At 40.2% G+C, this 21,860-nt stretch overlaps 1 protein-coding gene across 1 annotated transcript in view; it reads left to right on the top strand.

Moving 5' to 3' along the window:
- Positions 1-6,241: 6,241 nt before the first annotated feature.
- LOC110288370 (uncharacterized) overlaps positions 6,242-21,860 on the top strand; it is a 145,428-nt gene continuing 129,809 nt past the window's right edge. Inside the window, 1 exon segment of the mRNA XM_085830835.1 lies at positions 6,242-6,259. Within this exon segment, the coding sequence (XP_085686961.1) occupies positions 6,242-6,259 (18 nt within the window).

The following is a 21,860-nucleotide window of genomic DNA, read 5'->3' as shown; positions in this document are numbered from 1 at the left end:
CATCACAGATGTTTTCCATATCAGGGACAACATCCTGTATCTTCTCTTCTTCATCAGAGCCTTGAAGGAAGTAAATTATTTCCCATGGTCCCTCGAGTGTTATAGTAGAGATCACCAATTGTGCTGGTGGTTTTATTTTCAAACATTTGGAATAGATATTAAAGTTTTTTCTATCTTTCAAATCCATTTACAAATGTATATTATGCAAACCTTGATTTCCTTCTGTGATTTCTGTTCAGCTTTAATCCCACTTTTCTTGTTGATAGGTACTCTTCTAGTGCAATGAAATGAATTGGATACTCATCTTCTAAATGGTCCCTTGTTTATTTAAATATATGGGTAGTGAGATCATACATTTCCAGTAAGGTTGCTGGTGAAAGCATGGTGGGCACTACTTTGTGTTTCATTTTCCCACAAATTCCTCTGAGAGTTGGTTGTTGTGCATCCTAGCTTTGGTGTCAGTCATTAGTCAGGGTTATTTTTTTACTTTTTTATTTTGCTTTGTTTTTTGGTTTTTTTTAAACAGGGTTTCTCTGTATAGCCCTGGTTGTCCTGGAACTCACTTTGTAGACCAGGGTGGCCTTGAACTCAGAAATCTGCCTGCCTCTGCCTCCCAAGTGCTAGGATTAAAGGTGTGCACCACCACGCCTGGCTTGTCCTATTACTCTTGATAGTCATGTGTCAGCCTTCTGAGTGTAAGTCCAAAGATAGAAGATATACACTCAGAGGGTCCTGTTTTGTCAACATGCTTTAATATTAAAATTAAAATGCTTAATACATGAAAATAGAAAGAACAACAGTGAGGAGCGGGTGTGGCAGCAGTCCCAAGATGGCGCCCGGGACTGCAGCTAAGTCTTATGACTTGCATCTGACTTCCTCATACACCTAAAAATAAGCCACGACCATACATTATATATATGTATATGTATATTATACATATATAATGTATATTATATATGTGTGTGTTATATATATATAATATATACAATACAGAAATATAATTTTGGTTTATGATGGCATCTGTTATAATTCACCAAAACTAGGGTAGACTTCTATTTTTATTCTACAGATGGTAAAACTGAGGGTCACACACTTAAGTTGCTTCTGAATATACTTAATTGCAACTGTTCATCTTACACATGCTGTAATTCTAATGCATTACTAATTGAAGTGAAAGGCACCTAAACCAGGCATGGTTGCACATGCCTATATTAATGGTACTTACAGAGTGAGAACACCAGAATTTCATAGTCAACCAAGTTAAAAGTGGTCAACAGGGTGTGCTGCAAGGTCCAGAGAGCCAAGGCAGACTGTGATTGTCTCAAGCCAGTAGCCATAGTCTTCGCTGCAGCTCTAGAAGTTTGGATTCATGACACTAGTAAGTGTTATCTGAGATTTTTACCACTATAAGTTTATTCTTCACGGTCAGATTCTCCCACAAGTGAAAAAAGTCCTCAGGCTGGGATGAGCTTGCTCATGGCATATTCAATGGAAATTATTTATCCCTGAAAAAACAAATACAGTCAAAGGAGTGCACACAGCAGGTTTTCCTCATGTATTTGTGCATTATTTTTCATCCTTAACAAAGAAGATATTGAAACACATTTGGGAATAGATAAAGAATAGAAAATGAAGCAAAAAATGATGCAATATTTTTACTTAAACATGTACGAGAGTACAGTTTAAATAAGTACCTTGACAGATAGACAGCCTAGCAGTTAACATAAGCTAGATATTGTTACAGTAGACAGGGGTCCCATTCCCCAAACTACCTGGTTGCAACTATTATTGCAAAGTATTTGCTGTTGCCTCTGGTCTCAGAAAATACAGAGCCCAGACACATGCATGCAAAATAAAATTAAACTACATATTAATAAAAACTTAAAAAGTATTACTCAAAAAACTGGAATTCTCCACACTGAAGTAATGGCCTTGAGATAGATAACAGTTGGGCTAGTTGGAATGTAAGTCGTTCTTGTCCTGCATTAATGAGTCCATCGCCTTCCTCTGAACCAGCTTGCTCAGGAGGGAAAGATGCTTTTCTTTGAGGTTAGAGTAGCTCTGCAGAATTGTTCATGTAAGAGCAGCAACCACAGTACTGTTAGGTGACTTTTCCAATATTCTATATTTGTGTTTTGTGTTCCTTGTGTGTGAGAATTGTGGCACTGTTACATCTTTTAACTCAATCTTTGAAATCCTACTTCATGATTAAAATGTGCACTTGAGTTATAAACCTCCATGTGCCTCAGTGGCTAGCCTTGCAGACTTCTTTCCCTATTGCTGTGGTTCAAAGGATGACCTGGGTCCTAACACTTAAAAAGAATTAAAATGGTAGCATATGTGAAATGCAAAAATCTGTTCTTGGCTGGTTTCTATGTGAGCTGAATACACACTCTTTGTAAAGAGATTTTTCAACATAATCATTTACTTTTGTGCAGTGATTTCCTTATCAAAACACATCAGTGCTAGAGCAGCTGTACCTCCAGCCTAGACAGATGTTTCTGAGAAAAGCTCTCCCACTTACACTCAGGTGGCCTTGATCTCAGTTCTTGCTCCTAAGGGCAATAACATATTGTCTTCTTGATTAAGCTAGCCAAATGATGACATGAACTGCCCACAGCACCACTCAGTTTTAAATGACCTGTTCGAGCCATGTAGTCAGCTTTCCATTGTACTAAGGGGGAAAGGATTTGCATGTGGAGCATGAGGAGCATGGCTTCTACCTTTGACCAGAGTAGGAGGACAAGATTCTTGTGTAATTCACAGAAAGATATTTGGCACACAAACAACTGTTAGTATCACCAGTATGTAGAAGTACCTGGTTATGCCAGTGTGAGTGATTTTGTAGTTTCCTAGCATTTATTAATTCATGTCATGTGAGTGAAAGCAGATCAGATTGGTGGGCATACACGTGGGGAATGATTAGCTTGGTCTGATGAATTTTAAATTTCCTACTAGATGTCAATATTGCCTGTATGTCGAATCCACTTGCAAATTTACTTCAGCTCCGAGGGCTGAGAAACAGGTCATTGATCTCACTACATGTGTTAAGTTACATGTCTGTGTGATAAGGAGTCTCGCCGGCGAGGACACAAACACGGGACACAATCGGAAATTTCTGCAGCAAACAGCTTTAATGCATCTCAAGAGATAGATGATCAGCTTCTGGGGAGGAGGAGGCCCAGAACACAGGAAACTCGGTCCTTTTATAACCCACAAGAGCAGTTGGATACGTATTTTTTTTTTTTTTTTTTTTTTTTTTTTTTTGGTTTTTCGAGGCAGGGTTTCTCTGTGTAGCCTTGGCTGTCCTGGAACTCACTTTGTAGACCAGGCTGGCCTCGAACTCAGAAATCCGCCTGCCTCTGCCTCCCGAGTGCTGGGATTAAAGGCGTGCGCCACCACGCCCGGCTCTGGATACGTATTTTACCCTTAGTGGTTGCTCACTATCAGCCCAGAATGACGCCACGGGACAGGCAGGGCACAAGGCATGGAAAATTACCCCAGCACATGCACAGACTACTTGTTTATTAGTCAGAACACCGGATATCAGCGCCATCTTTTAATGGCGATTGCAAGGGCAGCTCCTCACTGTTACATAACTCAGTAGCTGACATTGCTCATGGGGTGAGGTAAAACCCTTTCTTCTTAACAGCATTCCCTCTGTCAGGGAATGCTCTCCTTTTTTTGAAAATTGGTTCAGATATGTGAGAACTTTTCAATGATGTTTATCTTTTTTTGTTTGTTTATTTGTTTGTTTGTTTTGGTTTTTCAAGACAGGGTTTCTCTGTGTAGCCCAGGCTGTCCTGGAACTTACTCTGTAGACCAGGCTGGCCTCGAACTCAGAAATCTGCCTGCCTCTGCCTCCCAAGTGCTGGGATTAAAGGTGTGTGCCACCGCCTCCCGTGATTTCTTTTAAATGCATCTCTGTTATTGTCTCTTAATTGTTTCCATTCTCCAATACTTCCCAGTGATTAAAAATTTCTTTTCATTTTTAAAGAGTGCTGTTGATTATTTATTTCTGTTTAGAGCATTATGTCCTGAACAATAGGCTGGCTCATACTCTGTAATTTAGAATTAATTTGAACTTCCAATCCTGTCTTTGCTGCCACAAGCTTGGATGTCAGTCCTGCACCTCTCCCAGCCTGGGTCTTGACTGTGCATTGAAAGGAAAGATAGGCCAGTGAATGATTGTCATCCAACTTCTGTTTTCTGTTGGGACTGTTCAATGAAGCTGCACCTGTGCAAGAATTGAATTTTGTGACCAACTTTGAAATATGTTTATCATGGGCCAGAAAGGGTCAGGACAAAAAGAGGTGATAATATCTCTGCTTTGACAGTACTTAAGATTAGCATTAAGGTAATCAATATTAAATAATTGGTAACTGTCCTGCTGGCCCATTTTTCTATCCAAACCAAGGCAATCAAGAATCTGGATAAAAAGCTGAACTTGCTAAAATGTCCAATTACTATAGTTACACTAGTTCTACCAAGAATAATGTCTAGGTAATGATTGTCTTGCTACTAAATAAGACAATTTTTTTCAAGTTTTAAGATGATCCTCCTGAGGGCTGGCGATATGGCTCACTGGGTAAGAGCACTGACTGCTCTTCTGAAGGTCCTGAGTTCAAATCCCAGCAACCACACTGGCTGAACTGACTGTAGGTATGTGAGAGAATGTACACATGATGTACCCTGTTCCTTCATTGAATAAATCAAGTAGACATGCTCTGGAAGACTGCAAGATCTTCTTCATATCTAAAATTTCACAGTCTAGGACCCTGTCTGCACCCATTGTGGAATGGCAGAGCTCAATAGGCCTGGACTATCTGAGTCATTTGATCTCTTCCCATCCAGTGGCAGTGCTGCTACTTTCCTGGGGTCCAGGAGGGTGGCCCTAGATAGTGATGGACTCTGGAAAGAGCTAACACTCAGTAGCTACAGTAGGAGGTACCTTGTAGGTTCATTCTAAGATTCTCCTCTGAAGCAGCTCTACAAGCAGTACTATGCTGAGTGTGGCAGCCAGTGTTTAGGATGGTAAATTCCATGGTCAGGAAAAGCAGGTTGGCTGAGCTATCAGAATCTGATCTGCTGGGACTGGGAAGGATTGTTAGAGAGATAGTAGTCCTACTCATACATGTAGTGACCTGGGCAGAGGAAAATTATACCACTAAGTATGGTTTAACACAGAAAGGAAAGGGAGCGAAAACAAAACATGGTCCAGAATTGAACTGTGAATCTCTTTGTGGTAGGGGATTATGTGTTTGTAGATAGAATAAACTCTGATCACTGTAGATTAGTGTTTTTGACAAATAACAACTCAAATTGGTTAAAAGCTTGGTTTTTGCTTTTGGTATAGTTGATTTATTTCCCCTGAAATCGTAGACTAGAATATACCTATGATACTTTATTTCACATGTTGCCATTGCTGACTGAAAGAGTAATTCAAGGAACTTTGTTTTTTTCCTCTGTAGTAGAGAAGTATATTTTTAAGCCATTCATTTTAGAATCTATATGAAAAACATGCAGAAAAGGTCTCATTTATGGAAATACCCCAGAAAATACCAGCTGACAGCTCATATGTAACAATTAGACCTTATGTTTTGTGGAACTAAACATAGTTCTAGATCATTGTGAGTTGCCATGTAAATATTAGGAATAAAGCCTGGTTCTACAATCAGTGCTCTTAACAACTGAAAGATCTCTCCTGCACCACTAACCCAATTTCTTTTTATTTTATTTATTTATTTGGTTTATTTTTTTGTGATAGTGTTTCTATATATAGTCCTGGCTGTTCTGGAACTCACTTTGTAGACCAAGCAGGCCTAAAACTCAGAAATCTACCTTTCTCTGCTCCCAAATGCTGGGATTAAAGGCATGAGCCACCACAACCCAGCTAACCCAATTTCAATAAAGTAAAATATAATACCATACACAAGGTGTTTGGGACAAGAAGAGAATCTTTGATAAGAGCTGCAAGCTTGATGTTGGATTGGCCTAAAAGTGAGGCCATGTGTGCTTCAGTGACAGAGGTGGAAGGCTAGAGATGCCTAAATATATTGTAGTCTAGGCCATTTCATCATTATCTGAAGAAGCTGAACAATGAACTTCCTGATTTCATATTTTCCTGCTGGATTTGGTCTTTCTTTGGTATGTTCCATCATTGATATGCTTTAACACTTTATGGAATAATATTGTTTATTATTAGCATTGTATGTTGGAATCATAAGTCTCATTGACAATCATGGAAGAGTGTGGTAGGGTAAGATGACCCGTCCAGCAGGTCCAGTTATTCGAGGGTCACGAGGGGACCTCCTCTTAACAAACAAATGGGGGGTAGAGAGAGACGAGGGCCTTGTATGAATAAGGACACGGAAACCTTTCTGGAATGTATCAAAGCCCCCGAATCTATTGAAAAAGGTCCAAGGCTTAAATGCACAAGCAAAAGGGGAAGTATAGATACTTATCAGTGGGAGGGGTAGGGCAATACAAGCAAAAGGAGAAGTACTTATGGGAGGGGGGCAATAGAAATTCTTTCTTTTGGTAGCTACAGGGGGAAGCAGGAACTTGGTGGTATCACGGTGTGGTCAAGACATCAGCAATGGTTTAGGGGTGGAACATTCTCGGAATCGGTAGGGCTGGAACATTCTCGGAATTGGTGTGTCGGTCCCGCTTTTGACCCCTTTTTCTTCTTGGGGGGAGAGGCCCAATTTAGAGATCAAGAGTTGTCTTAATAGCTCCCAACAGTAAGAGGCAGAATTAACTCTATAAGAGTTGAAGCAAGGTAATGTGTTTAAATAGGAATGTCGCCCTTTGCTCCTATGTTGAATACTTATTTTCCAGTACCTGGAAATCTTTGGGAGGAGCAGGGGGAATGTCTTGGAGAATCATTCTGGGGAATCTGGGTGACAGCTACCTCTATATTGAAGGTATGGTAGGCTTGCCACCACCAGTAGCAAAATGCTCACAAGTAAATAAAATAGTCCACTTGCAGCTTTTGGATTCAAGTCAGGTATTTTGTCTACTTCTCAGAGAAGAGACCCTATCTTATTGACCTCTTGATCTGTGGCTGATTGGTGCTCCTCAAATGCTATTGCTTCTTAAAGAGAGCAACACTCAGGTAGGGGAAATAGCCCCAGGCAATGAGTTCCCTATTTGGCTAATCAATTCAAGGTGGGCAGCCCTTCCACCATTTACACACAACCAATAAAAATGCAATCAGCAAGTTTTATTTATGTATTTGAGTCTTCATAGTTACACATATTTAACAAGGGAGAAATTGGCAGGGAAGAATTTAGAATGCAGATGGGAGAAGTAAGGGGGTAAATTGGTGAAGGATATTTGAATATGGTTCATAGAAAACCTAACTGGTAGTGAAATATCCAAGTTTAGGAAGACATTGCCTTTTCAGAAGCAGCTAGGTGTGTCCAGAAACCTTGTTTTGGTGTGGCTCTGAAAGCCAAAGCCTCAATAGAATGAATGCTAAAGAAAGGAATGTTCCTCTTGTGGTCTTTGCTTGATGACCTGAGGCAAAGTCAGCTGGCTGGCACTGAGGAGCTGCACAATAAAGTTGAAAAGTTTTGGCCCAGGGTAACCCCTGTCCCGCCCAAAGCCCCATCAAGATATAGCCTGTTCCAGCATGTCAAGGGTGTATTGAGGGTGGTAGACTGCTCTTTTACAGCAAATAGACATTTGAGTGCTCTCTCTCTTGGTGAGCACTCTCTTTGGACTCTATCTCTCATTTTTGAAAAGCATCCTGGAAGCAGAGAGGTAAGAAGTAGCAGGATAAAGATGAAACTGGATTTGAGAAAAGAGAGCAAAAGGAACCACTTGTGTTTCAATGAGATCAAGTGAAAGGTAGACTAACTAGGTATAAGGGCATAGACAAAAGGAGATTTCTTAGCATTTAGCAGCTTCTTGATACATTCAAGCTTGTAAATAGATATATTGCATACAGTTAGGGAAATGAAGTTGGCTTACTAGGGCAGCATGTTGTTACCAAACCTCCAACCTCATTTGTCTTTGCGAATGTGTATTAGAAAAATGTAAACAGGTAAAGGTTGCAGAAAGTGATATATTATATTTTAATTCAAATGTATAAAATTAATTATAATCAAAATGTATTAGGTACAGATGTGGCATAGGTATGAGCTATTGTTACAGATGACCACGTAGCATTGACCCAGGTGCTCTAAATGCAATCCCAAGGAATGTAATGCCCTCTTCTGACCACTGCAGGCCCTGCACACGACCAAGTGCCAGGGAAACACTCAAATATAAAATGAAAATAAAGTATAAAAATGGAGTCTTCTATGCAGATGTCACAGCTTTGAGACAGACAGCAATCAGGATGAGGTAAAATGCACTGCAGTTCGAATTACTGTAGTTAATGACGTAACACTGAACAGGTGGGCACCATGAGGACGTTTTACAATTTGCAATCCTTACCATGGGAAACCCCCCTTTATTCAGGAGCTTTGGATTCGACAGGAATAATACTTTGATCTAGGACACAGCTTCTGGTGGCAGCTTGCATACATAAAGGATAATGAAGATGGTAACTTTCTCTTTCCTGCTTGCCGTATCTTGTAAGAGAGATCACTTTATTTTTCTAGCATTAGAGATTCCTTCTTTGGAATTCTGGCATATGCTGCAGATCAGCGGTGACATACAAGCAGTACTGTATTCTTCAACTTTCCATTGCTATATGGTCTTTGTTTTACTAGTTGGACCACATTCTGTGAGCCATTCTTTTCTTTTTTTAAAGATTTATCTATTTATTATATGTAAGTACACTGTAGCTATTTTCAGACAGTTTATCTCTCTTTCCGGCCTCAGATGCTCTGGCCCCGCTTGCTCTAACCCACGGATTTATTTATTTTATGTAAATACACTATAGCTGCCTTCAGACACCCCAGAGGAGTGCATCAGATCACATTACAGATGGTTGTGAGCCACCATGTGGTTGCTGGGATTTGAATTCAGGACTTTCAGAAGAACAGTCAGTGGCTCTTACCTGCTGAGCAATGTCTCCAGCCCTGCTGTGATCCATTTTTAAAAAACCACTATCTGGGGCTGGTGAGATGGCTCAGTGGGTAAGAGCACCCGACAGCTCTTCCGAAGGTCGGAGTTCAAATCCCAGCAACCACATGGTGGCTCACAGATCCGTAACGAGATCTGGCGCCCTCTACTGGAGTGTCTGAAGATAGCTACAGTGTACTTACATAAAATAAATAAATTAATTAATTAATTAAAAAAAAACCACTATCTACATGCATAGAGAGATCCATGCTATGAGTTCTGTTCCCATGGAAAAACTTTAATAATGCATATAATAAATCTGCTGGCCCTCGGGTCTTCAGTCCTTTTCTCTCACCCAAAACCAGATCAGGTTCCCCTTTACATCCCACTGCCCCCCAACCCCATCCACGTTGCCTCCCAAGTTCCTCCCTCCTTCCCCACTTATGATTGCTTTCTTCTCTCTCCCAGGTGTGAATGAGTTGTCCTCACTTGGACACTTCAGCTTGTTGAGCCTTTTGAATTCTGTGGCCTGTATCTTGTGTGTTTTGTATAGGTGTTTTTCTTTTTCTTTCTTTTGGCTAATATCCAGTTATTAATGAGTACATACCATGCATGTCCTTTTGGGTGTGAGTTACCTCACTCAGAATGATATTTTCTAGATCCATTCATTTGCCTGCAAAACTCAGGATGTCCCCGTTCTTTTTTTTTTTTTCCTTTGTTTTTTATTTATTTATTTATTTATTTACTTTTTATTAGATATTTTCTTTATATACATTTCAAATGCTATCCTGAAAATTCCCTATACCCTCCCTCCGCCCTGCTCCCCTACCCACCCACTCCTGCTTCTTGGCCCTGGCATTCCCCTATATTGGGCATGTAAAGTTTGCAATACCAAGGGGCCTCTCTTTCCAGTGATGGCCAACAAGCCATCTTCTGCTACATATGTAGCTATTGATATGAGCTCTGGGAGTACAGGTTAGTTCATATTGTTGTTCCACCTATAGAGTTGCAGACCCCTTCAGCTCCTTGGGTGCTTTCTCTAGGTTCTCCATTGGGGGCCCTGTGTTCCATGTTATAGATGACTGTGAGCATCCACTTCTGTATTTGCCAGGCACTGGCATAGCCTCATATAAGACAGCTATAACAGACATCCAAAACACCCAAAATGCAAGATTTGAATGTCTTCCTTTTTGTTTTTTTGTTTTCTGAGACAGGGTTTCTCTGTATAGCCCTGGATGTCCTGGAACTCACTGTGTAGACCAGGATGGCCTTGAACTCAGAAATTTGCCTGTCTCTGCATCCCAAGTGCTGAGATTAAAGTTGTGTGACATCACGCCCAGCCAGATGTCCTCATTCTTAATAGTAGTAATTCTGAGTAGTATTCCATTGTGTAAATGAACTACAATTTCTGTATCCTTCTTCTGTCATGGGACATCTCGGTTGTTTCCAGCTTCTAGCTATCTTAATTAATCTTTGAATTGTGTGTTGAGTGTTTCCCTCCCTGGGAAGGCATACTAAGTCTGGAACAGCTGTATTTTCAGCCTTTTAGGAACATTTTCCTGACAAGAGGTATATTGACTCACAGGGTCCTGATCCCAGGATTTTACTTCCCAGGGCAATGTCCTTGGTTCCATCTTGATTAAAGTTTCCAAATTCTTAAGTTAAAGGGTACTAGTACAACACAGGAAACAACAATTACTTTTCCTTAATATCTCTTAATATCAATGGACTCAACTCCCCGATAAAAAGACATAGACTAACAAACTGGCTACACAAACAAGACCCAACATTTTGCTGCTTACAGGAAACTCATCTCAGAGAAAAAGATAGACACTACCTCAGAATGAAAGGCTGGAAAACAATTTTCCAAGCAACTGGTATGAAGAAACAAGCTGGAGTAGCCATTCTAATATCTGATAAGATTGACTTCCAACCCAAAGTCATCAAAAAAAGACAGGGAGGGGCACTTCATACTCATCAAAGGTAAAATCCTCCAAGAGGAACTATCAATTCTGAATATCTATGCTCCAAATACAAAGGCAGCCACATTCATTAAAGAAACTTTACTAAATCTCAAAGCACACATTGCACCTCATACAATAATAGTGGGAGACTTCAACACACCACTTTCACCAATGGACAGATCATGGAAACAGAAACTAAACAGGGACACAGTGAAACTAACAGAAGTTATGAATCAAATGGATCTGGCAGATATCTACAGAACATTCTATCCTAAAACAAAAGGATATACCTTCTTCTCAGCACCTCATGGTAGCTTCTCCAAAATTGACCACATAATTGGTCACAAACCAGGCCTCAACAGATACAAAAATATTGAAATTGTCCCATGCATCCTATCAGATCACCATGAACTAAGGCTGATATTCAATAACAAAATAAATAATAGAAAGCCAACCTTCACGTGGAAACTGAACAACACTCTTCTCAATGATACCTTGGTCAAAGAAGGAATAAAGAAAAAAATTAAGGACTTTTTAGAGTTCAATGAAAATGAAACCACAACATACCCAAACTTATGGGACACAATGAAAGCATTTCTAAGAGGAAAACTCATAGCTCTGAGTGCCTCCAAAAAGAAACTAGAGAGAGCACACATTAGCAGCTTGACAACACACCTAAAAGCACTAGAACAAAAGGAAGCAAATTCACCCAAGAGGAGTAGGCAGCAGGAAATAATCAAACTCAGGGGTGAAATCAACCAAGTGGAAACAAGAAGAACTATTCAAAGAATCAACCAATCAAGGAGCTGGTTCTTTGCAAAAATCAACAAGATAGATAAACCCTTAGCCAGACTCACTAGAGGGCACAGGGAAAGCATTCTAATTAACACAATCAGAAATGAAAAAGGAGACATAACAACAGATCCTGAAGACATCCAAAACACCATCAGATCCTTCTACAGAAGGCTATACTCAACAAAACTGGAGAACCTGGATGAAATGGAGAAGTTCCTAGACAGATACCAGGTACCAAAGTTGAATCAAGATGAGGTTAATGATCTAAACAGCCCTATATCCCCCAAAGAAATAGAAGCAGTCATTAATAGTTTCCCAACCAAAAAAAGCCCAGGACCAGATGGGTTTAGTGCAGAGTTCTATCAGTCCTTCAAAGAATATCTAATCCCAGTTCTTCACAAACTATTCCACAAAATAGAAACAGAAGGTACTCTACCCAACTCATTCTATGAAACCACAATTACTCTGATACCTAAACCACAAAAAGACCCAACAAAAATAGAAAACTTCAGACCAATATCCCTTATGAATATTGATGCAAAAATCCTCAATAAAGTTCTCGCTAACCGAATCCAAGAACACATCAAAACAATCATCCATCCTGATCAAGTAGGTTTCATCCCAGGGACGCAGGGATGGTTCTATATACGGAAATCCATCAACGTAATCCAGTATATAAACAAACTCAAAGACAAAAACCACATGATCATCTCGTTAGATGCGGAAAAAGCATTTGACAAGATCCAACACCCATTCATGATAAAAGTCTTGGAAAGATCAGGAATCCAAGGCCCATAACTAAACATGATAAAAGCAATCTACAGCAAACCAGTAGCCAACATCAAAGTAAATGGTGAGAAGCTGGAAGCAATCCCACTAAAATCAGGGACTAGACAAGGCTGTCCACTTTCTCCCTACCTCTTCAACATAGTACTTGAAGTCCTAGCCAGAGCAATTCAACAACAAAAGGACATCAAGGGGATACAAATTGGAAAAGATGAAGTCAAAATATCACTTTTTGCAGATGATATAATAGTATATATAAGTGACCCTAAAAATTCCACCAGAGAACTCCTAAACGTGATAAACAGCTTCAGTGAAGTAGCTGGATATAAAATTAACTCAAACAAATCAATGGCCTTTCTCTACACAAAGAATAAACAGGCTGAAAAAGAAATTAGGGAAACAACACCCTTCTCAATAGTCACAAACAATATAAAATATCTTGGCATGACTCTAACTAAGGAAATGAAAGATCTGTATAATAAAAACTTCAAGTCTCTGAAGAAAGATATTATAGAAGATCTCAGAAGATGGAAAGATCTCCCATGTTCATGGATTGGCAGGATCAACATTGTAAAAATGGCTATCTTGCCAAAAGCAATCTACAGATTCAATGCAATCCCCATCAAAATTCCAACTCAATTCTTCAACGAATTAGAAAGTGCAATCTGCAAATTCATCTGGAATAACAAAAACCTAGGATAGCAAAAGCTCTTCTCAAGGATAAAAGAACCTCTGCTGGAATCACCATGTTGGACCCAAAGCTTTACTACAGAGCAATTGTGATAAAAACTGCATGGTACTGGTATAGTGACAGACAAATAGACCAATGGAATAGAATTGAAGACCCAGAAATGAACCCACACACCTATGGTCACTTGATCTTCGACAAGGGAGCTAAAACCATCCAGTGGAAGAAAGACAGCATTTTCAGCAAATGGTGCTGGCACAACTGGTTGTTAATATGTAGAAGAATGTGAATTGATCCATTCCTATCTCCTTGTACTAAGGTCAAGTCTAAGTGGATCAAGGAACTTCACATAAAACCAGAGACACTGAAACTTATAGAGGAGAAAGTGGGGAAAAGCCTAGAAGATATGGGCACAGGGGAAAAATTCTTGAATAGAACAGCAATGGCTTGTGCTGTAAGATCGAGAATTGACAAGTGGGACCTCATGAAACTGCAAAGCTTCTGCAAGGCAAAAGACACCATCAATAAGACAAAAAAATACACCAACAGATTGGGAAAGGATCTTTACCTATCCTAAATCAGATAAGGGACTAATATCCAATATATATAAAGAACTCAAGAAGGTGGACTCCAGAAAATCAAATAACCGCATGAAAAAATGGGGCTCAGAACTGAACAAAGAATTCTCACCTGAGGAATACCGAATGGCAGAGAAGCACCTAAAAAAATGTTCAACATCCTTAATCATCAGGGAAATGCAAATCAAAACAACCCTGAGATTCTACCTCACACCAGTCAGAATGGCTAAGATCAAAAATTCAGGTGACAGCAGATGCTGGCGAGGATGTGGACAAAGAGGAACACTCCTCCATTGTTGGTGGGATTGCAAGCTTGTACAACCACTCTGGAAATCAGTCTGGCGGTTCCTCAGAAAATTGGACATAGTACTACCGGAGGATCCAGCAATACCTCTCCTGGGCATATATCCAGAAGATGTCCCAACCGGTAAGAAGGACACATGCTCCACTATGTACATAGAAGCCTTATTTATAATAGCCAGAAGCTGGAAAGAACCCAGATGCCCCTCAACAGAGGAATGGATACAGAAATTATGGTACATTTACACAATGGAGTACTACTCAGCTATTAAAAAGAATGAATTTATGAAATTCCTAGCCAAATGGTTGGACCTGGAGGGCATCATCCTGAGTGAGGTAACAGAATCACAAAGGAACTCACACAATATGTATTCACTGATAAGTGGATATTAGCCCAAAACTTAGGATACCCAAGATATAAGATACAATTTGCTAAACGCATGAAACTCAAGAAGAATGAAGACCAAAGTGTGGACAATATGCCCCTTCTTAGAATTGGGAACAAAACACCCATAGAAGGAGTTACAGAGACAAAGTTTCGAGCTGTGATGAAAGGATGGACCATCTAGAGACTGCCATATCCAGGGATCCATCCCATAATCAGCTTCCAAACGCTGACACCATTGCATACACTAGCAAGATTTTGCTGAAAGGACCCTGATATAGCTGTCTCTTGTGAGACTATGCCGGGGCCTAGCAAACACAGAAGTGGATGCTCACAGTCAGCTATTGGATGTATCACAGGGCTCCCAATGGAGAAGCTAGAGAAAGTACCCAAGGAGCTAAAGGGATCTGCAACCCTATAGTTGGAACAACATGATGAACTAACCAGTACCCCGGAGCTCTTGTCTCTAGCTGCATATGTATCAAAAGATGGCCTAGTCGGCCATCACTGGAAAGAGAGGCCCATTGGACTTGCAAACTTTATATGCCCCAAGATAGGGGAATGCCAGGGCCAAAAGAATGGGAATGGGTGGGTAGGGAAGTGGGGAGGGGGTATGGGGGACTTTTGGGGTACCATTCGAAATGTAATTGAGGAAAATATGTAATAAAAAAAAACCAATAAAAAAAAAAAGAAAATTCAAAAGCTGTAAAGTTGCTAACACACAGACTCCTTATTGCAGGTTGATTTTGAAAGAATAAATTGTCTAGGAAAGGAAAACTTAAAGTGAACATCTCAAGGGTTGAATACACTTTGACCCAAGTCATTGCTCCAGAATTGTCATATCCATTGTGTTATCTTGCAGATGAGATAGACCTTGAGATATATATCTGATTGTACACATCATAATTTGAGAGTTAGATTACTCTGCACTATGAAAGCTAAAAGAATCATACTTGATCACAACTCATTCAGTACATGTCATGATGAGTCCAGTGATTGACAATGTAGTATAATGTATTTATTTTAGTGCTTTAATATTTTTGATGTATTTTGCTAATGGTAAAATGAACTGTCTCTTAAAGATAAAATGCTGCTCATTGAAAAATAAAATAAAAGAATTGACCTCACTGACAACATCGTGTGGAAGAGTGGATCTCTGAAGACCTGTCCTGTCTGAATTACTTGATCACTAAACCTCCAGTAGGGGAGATGCTAAGTTCCTGAGGCCCAGCTGTGTGGTCCAAGTGAATGAGGGACATGGGCAGGCCTGGCAGTCAGCAGCACCAGAGGGAGATAACCTGCAGATACTTCTAGGATTCTCCTGAGACAAGGCCATTAGTAACTCTGAGGGAAACTACAGTCCTACCATCGTGAAGGTGAGGACCAATGACCCCAGACCAGGAAGGTCACATTGGCAGCACTATCAGAGGGCAGTGGAAGATGCAGCAGTAGGGGTAACCATGACTACTGTGTCTCAGATAACATTTACTGGGGATGGTTCCCATGCCTCTCTAACCTGTTCCTATAACTAACATCTAAATACCAAGCTTCCAGTTCCCTGGATTAATTTATTCACTTATTTATTAATTTGAATTTTCATTTTTATTAATCTGTGAAAATCTTTTTTTTTAATTTATTCACTTATTTATTAATTTGAATTTTCATTTTTATTAATCTGTGAAAATCTTTTTTTTTTTTTTATTGGGCGAAAAGATTCTGTGAACTGGGCAGGCCACTCAGGAAGCATTTTGCTTGGGGTGACCTGAGTTCAGATACCAACACCCATGTGAACTACCTGCTACTCCAGATCCAGAGGATCTGACACCCTCTTCTCTGCTGTGTCACTTGCACACACATAGAATGTATTTTCTGTCACACATAAAAACATACATATGGTTCTGCTCCAATCCAATTGCTCGAGGGACCTGAGACTGCATTAGTTAGGGAAGCAGAAACCGGCCTGAGTAGGGCCACAGGCCTCATCCGGCCGGATCAGCACCAGGGGAGCTAGAGCGCAGGGTCGGCTGACACCCGCCAGCTACCCACGACCCCCGCCACAGGATTTTGAGACTGCTGGTGAGTGGAACACAGCTTCTGCTCCAGTCCAATCACGCGGGACCTGAGACTGCTCTGGTTGGGGAGAGAGAAATCCGGCCTACATAGGGCCACAAGCCTCTTCCGGTCAGAAAAGCACCTGGGTAGCTAGGGCGCAGGGTCGGCTGACACTCGCCAGCTACCCACAACACCCGCCACAGGATCTTAAGACTTCTGGAGAGTGGAACACAGCTTCTGCTCCAATCCAATTGCGCGCGGGACCTGAGACTGCATTATTTAGGGAAGCAGAAAACCAGCCTGAGTAGGACCACAGGCCTCTTCCGGCTGGACCAGCACCTGGGTACCGCCAGCTACCCACGACCCCAGCCACAGGATTTTGAGACTGCTGGTGAGTGGAACACAGCTTCTGCTCCAATCTTTAAACAGTAACAACGACAACAACTAACCCCAGAGATTACCAGATGGCGAAAGGTAAACGTAATAATCTTACTAACAGAAACCAAGACCACTCACCATCATCAGAACCCAGCACTCCCACTTCGCCCAGTCCAGGGCACCCCAACACACCGGAAAAGCTAGACACGGATCTAAAAGCATATCTCCTGATGATGGTAGAGGACTTCAAGAAGGACTTTAATAACACACTTAAAGAAATACAAAGGAACGCTGGTAAACAGGCAGAAGACAGTAAAGAGGAAGCACAAAAATCCCTTAAAGAATTGTAGGAGAACACTGCTAAAGAGTTACAAATCCTTAAAGAAAAACAGGATAACATAATCAAACAGGTAGAAGTCCTTAATGAAAAACAGGAAAACACATCCAAACAGATGATGGAAATGAACAAAACCATACTAGACCTAAAAAGGGAAGTAGACACAATAAAGAAAACCCAAAATGAGGCAACACTGGAGATAGAAACCCTAGGAAAGAAATCTGGAACCATAGATACCAGCATCAGCAACAGAATACAAGAGATGGAAGAGAGAATCTCAGGTGCAGAAGATTCCATAGAGAACATCGGCACAACAATCAAGGAAAATGTAAAATGCAAAAAGATCCTAACTCAAAACATCCAAGAAATACAGGACACAATGAGAAGACCAAACCTACGGATAATAGGAGTGGATGAGAATGAAGATTTTCAACTCAAAGGACCAGCAAACATCTTCAACAAAATTATAGAAGAAAACTTCCCAAATCTAAAGAAAGAGATGCCCATGAACATACAAGAAGCCTACAGAACTCCAAATAGACTGGACCAGAAAAGAAATACCTCCCGACACATAATAATCAGAACAACAAATGCTCTAAATAAAGATAGAATACTGAAAGCAGTAAGAGAAAAAGGCCAAGTAACATATAAAGGCAAGCCTATCAGAATTACACCAGATTTTTCACCAGAGACTATGAGAGCCAGAAGATCCTGGACGGATGTTATACAGACACTAAAAGAACACAAATTCCAGCCCAGGCTACTATACCCAGCCAAACTCTCAATTAACATACATGGAGAAACCAAAGTATTCCACGACAAAACCAAATTCACGAATTATCTCTCCACGAATCCAGCCCTTCAAAGGATAATAACAGAAAAAAACCAATACAAGGACAGGAACCACGCCCTAGAAACAACAAGATGGTAATCCCTCAACAAACCTAAAAGAAGACAGCCACAAGAACAGAATGCCAACTTTAACAACAAAAATAACAGGAAACAACAATTACTTTTCCTTAATATCTCTTAATATCAATGGACTCAACTCCCCGATAAAAAGACATAGACTAACAAACTGGCTACACAAACAAGACCCAACATTTTGCTGCTTACAGGAAACTCATCTCAGAGAAAAAGATAGACACTACCTCAGAATGAAAGGCTGGAAAACAATTTTCCAAGCAACTGGTATGAAGAAACAAGCTGGAGTAGCCATTCTAATATCTGATAAGATTGATTTCCAACCCAAAGTCATCAAAAAAGACAGGGAGGGACACTTCATACTCATCAAAGGTAAAATCCTCCAAGAGGAACTATCAATCCTGAATATCTATGCTCCAAATACAAAGGCAGCCACATTCATTAAAGAAACTTTACTAAATCTCAAAGCACACATTGCACCTCATACAATAATAGTGGGAGACTTCAACACACCACTTTCACCAATGGACAGATCATGGAAACAGAAACTAAACAGGGACACAGTGAAACTAACAGAAATTATGAATCAAATGGATCTGGCAGATATCTACAGAACATTCTATCCTAAAACAAAAGGATATACCTTCTTCTCAGCACCTCATGGTAGCTTCTCCAAAATTGACCACATAATTGGTCACAAAACAGGCCTCAACAGATACAAAAATATTGAAATTGTCCCATGCATCCTATCAGATCACCATGGACTAAGGCTGATCTTCAATAACAAAATAAATAATAGAAAGCCAACCTTCACGTGGAAACTGAACAACACTCTTCTCAATGATACCTTGGTCAAGGAAGGAATAAAGAAAGAAATTAAGGACTTTTTAGAGTTCAATGAAAATGAAGCCACAACATACCCAAACTTATGGGACGCAATGAAAGCATTTCTAAGAGGAAAACTCATAGCTCTGAGTGCCTCCAAAAGGAAACTAGAGAGAGCACACATTAGCAGCTTGACAACATTCCTAAAAGCACTAGAACAAAAGGAAGCAAATTCGCCCAAGAGGAGTAGACAGCAGGAAATAATCAAACTCAGGGGCGAAATCAACCAAGTGGAAACAAGAAAAACTATTCAAAGAATCAACCAATCAAGGAGCTGGTTCTTTGAGAAAATCAACAAGATAGATAAACCCTTAGCCAGACTCACTAGAGGGCACAGGGAAAGCATCCTAATTAACACAATCAGAAATGAAAAAGGAGACATAACAGCAGATCCTGAAGACATCCAAAACACCATCAGATCCTTCTACCAAAGGCTATACTCAACAAAACTGGAGAACCTGGATGAAATGGAGAAGTTCCTAGACAGATACCAGGTACCAAAGTTGAATCAAGATCAGGTTAATGATCTAAACAGCCCTATATCCCCCAAAGAAATAGAAGCAGTCATTAATAGTCTCCCAACTAAAAAAAGCCCAGGACCAGATGGGTTTAGTGCAGAGTTCTATCAGACCTTCAAAGAAGATCTAATCCCAGTTCTTCACAAACTATTCCACAAAATAGAAACAGAAGGTACTTTACCCAACTCATTCTATGAAGCCACAATTACTCTGATACCTAAACCACAAAAAGACCCAACAAAGATAGAAAACTTCAGACCAATATCCCTTATGAATATTGATGCAAAAATCCTCAATAAAGTTCTTGCTAACCGAATCCAAGAACACATCAAAACAATCATCCATCCTGACCAAGTAGGTTTCATCCCAGGGATGCAGGGATGGTTCAATATACGGAAATCCATCAACGTAATCCAGTATATAAACAAACTCAAAGACAAAAACCACATGGTCATCTCGTTAGATGCGGAAAAAGCATTTGACAAGATCCAACACCCATTCATGATAAAAGTCTTGGAAAGATCAGGAATTCAAGGCCCATACCTAAACATGATAAAAGCAATCTACAGCAAACCAGTAGCCAACATCAAAGTAATTGGTGAGAAGCTTGAAGCAATCCCTCTAAAATCAGGGACTAGACAAGGCTGTCCACTTTCTCCATACCTATTCAACATTGTACTTGAAGTCCTAGCCAGAGCAATTTGACAACAAAAGGAGATCAAAGGGATACAAATTGGAAAAGATGAAGTCAAAATATCACTCTTTGCAGATGATATGATAGTATATATAAGTGACCCTAAAAATTCCACCAGAGAACTCCTAAGCCTGATAAACAGCTTCGGTGAAGTAGCTGGATATAAAATTAACTCAAACAAATCAATGGCCTTTCTCTACACAAAGAATAAACAGGCTGAGAAAGAAATTAGGGAAACAACACCCTTCTCAATAGTCACAAATAATATAAAATATCTTGGCGTGACTCTAACTAAGGAAGTGAAAGATCTGTATAATAAAAACTTCAAGTCTCTGAAGAAAGAAATTATAGAAGATCTCAAAAGATGGAAAGATCTCCCATGCTCATGGATTGGCAGGATCAACATTGTAAAAATGGCTATCTTGCCAAAAGCAATCTACAGATTCAATGCAATCCCCATCAAAATTCCAAATCAATTCTTCAACGAATTAGAAAGTGCAATCTGTAAATTCATCTGGAATAACAAAAAACCTAGGATAGCAAAAACTCTTCTCAAGGATAAAAGAACCTCTGGTGGAATCACCATGCCGGACCTAAAGCTCTACTACAGAGCAATTGTGATAAAAACTGCATAGTACTGGTATAGTGACAGACAAATAGACCAATGGAATAGAATTGAAGACCCAGAAATGAACCCACACACCTATGGTCACTTGATCTTCGACAAGGGAGCTAAAAACATCCAGTGGAAGAAAGACAGCATTTTCAGCAAATGGTGCTGGCACAACTGGTTGTTAACATGTAGAAGAATGCGAATCGATCCATTCCTATCTCCTTGTACTAAGGTCAAGTCTAAGTGGATCAAGGAACTTCACATAAAACCAGAGACACTGAAACTTATAGAGGAGAAAGTGGGGAAAAGCCTTGAAGATATGGGCACAGGGGAAAAATTCCTGAATAGAACAGTAATGGCTTGTGCTGTAAGATCGAGAATTGACAAGTGGGACCTCATGAAACTACAAAGCTTCTGCAAGGCTAAAGACACCATCAATAAGACAAAAAAACCACCAACAGATTGGGAAAGGATCTTCACCTATCCTAAATCAGATAAGGGACTAATATCCAATATATATAAAGAACTCAAGAAGGTGGACTCCAGAAAGTCAAATAACCCCATTAAAAAATGGGGCTCAGAACTGAACAAAGAATTCTCGCCTGAGGAATACCGAATGGCAGAGAAACACCTGAAAAAATGTTCAACATCCTTAATCATCAGGGAAATGCAAATCAAAACAACCCTGAGATTCCACCTCACACCAGTCAGAATGGCTAAGATCAAAAATTCAGGTGACAGCAGATGCTGGCGAGGATGTGGAGAAAGAGGAACACTTCTCCATTGTTGGTGGGATTGCAAGCTTGTACAACCACTCTGGAAATCAGTCTGGCGGTTCCTCAGAAAATTGGACATAGTACTACCGGAGGATCCAGCAATACCTCTCCTGGGCATATATCCAGAAGATGTCCCAACCGGTAAAAAGGACACATGCTCCACTATGTT

The sequence above is a fragment of the Mus caroli genome, unplaced genomic scaffold (assembly GCF_978045245.1).
Source record: "Mus caroli unplaced genomic scaffold, Mus_caroli_1 scaffold_15, whole genome shotgun sequence".
In the NCBI taxonomy this organism is placed as follows: domain Eukaryota; kingdom Metazoa; phylum Chordata; class Mammalia; order Rodentia; family Muridae; genus Mus; species Mus caroli.
Note: the sequence above shows the minus strand (reverse complement) of the source record. Positions and strands in the feature narration are given on the sequence as shown.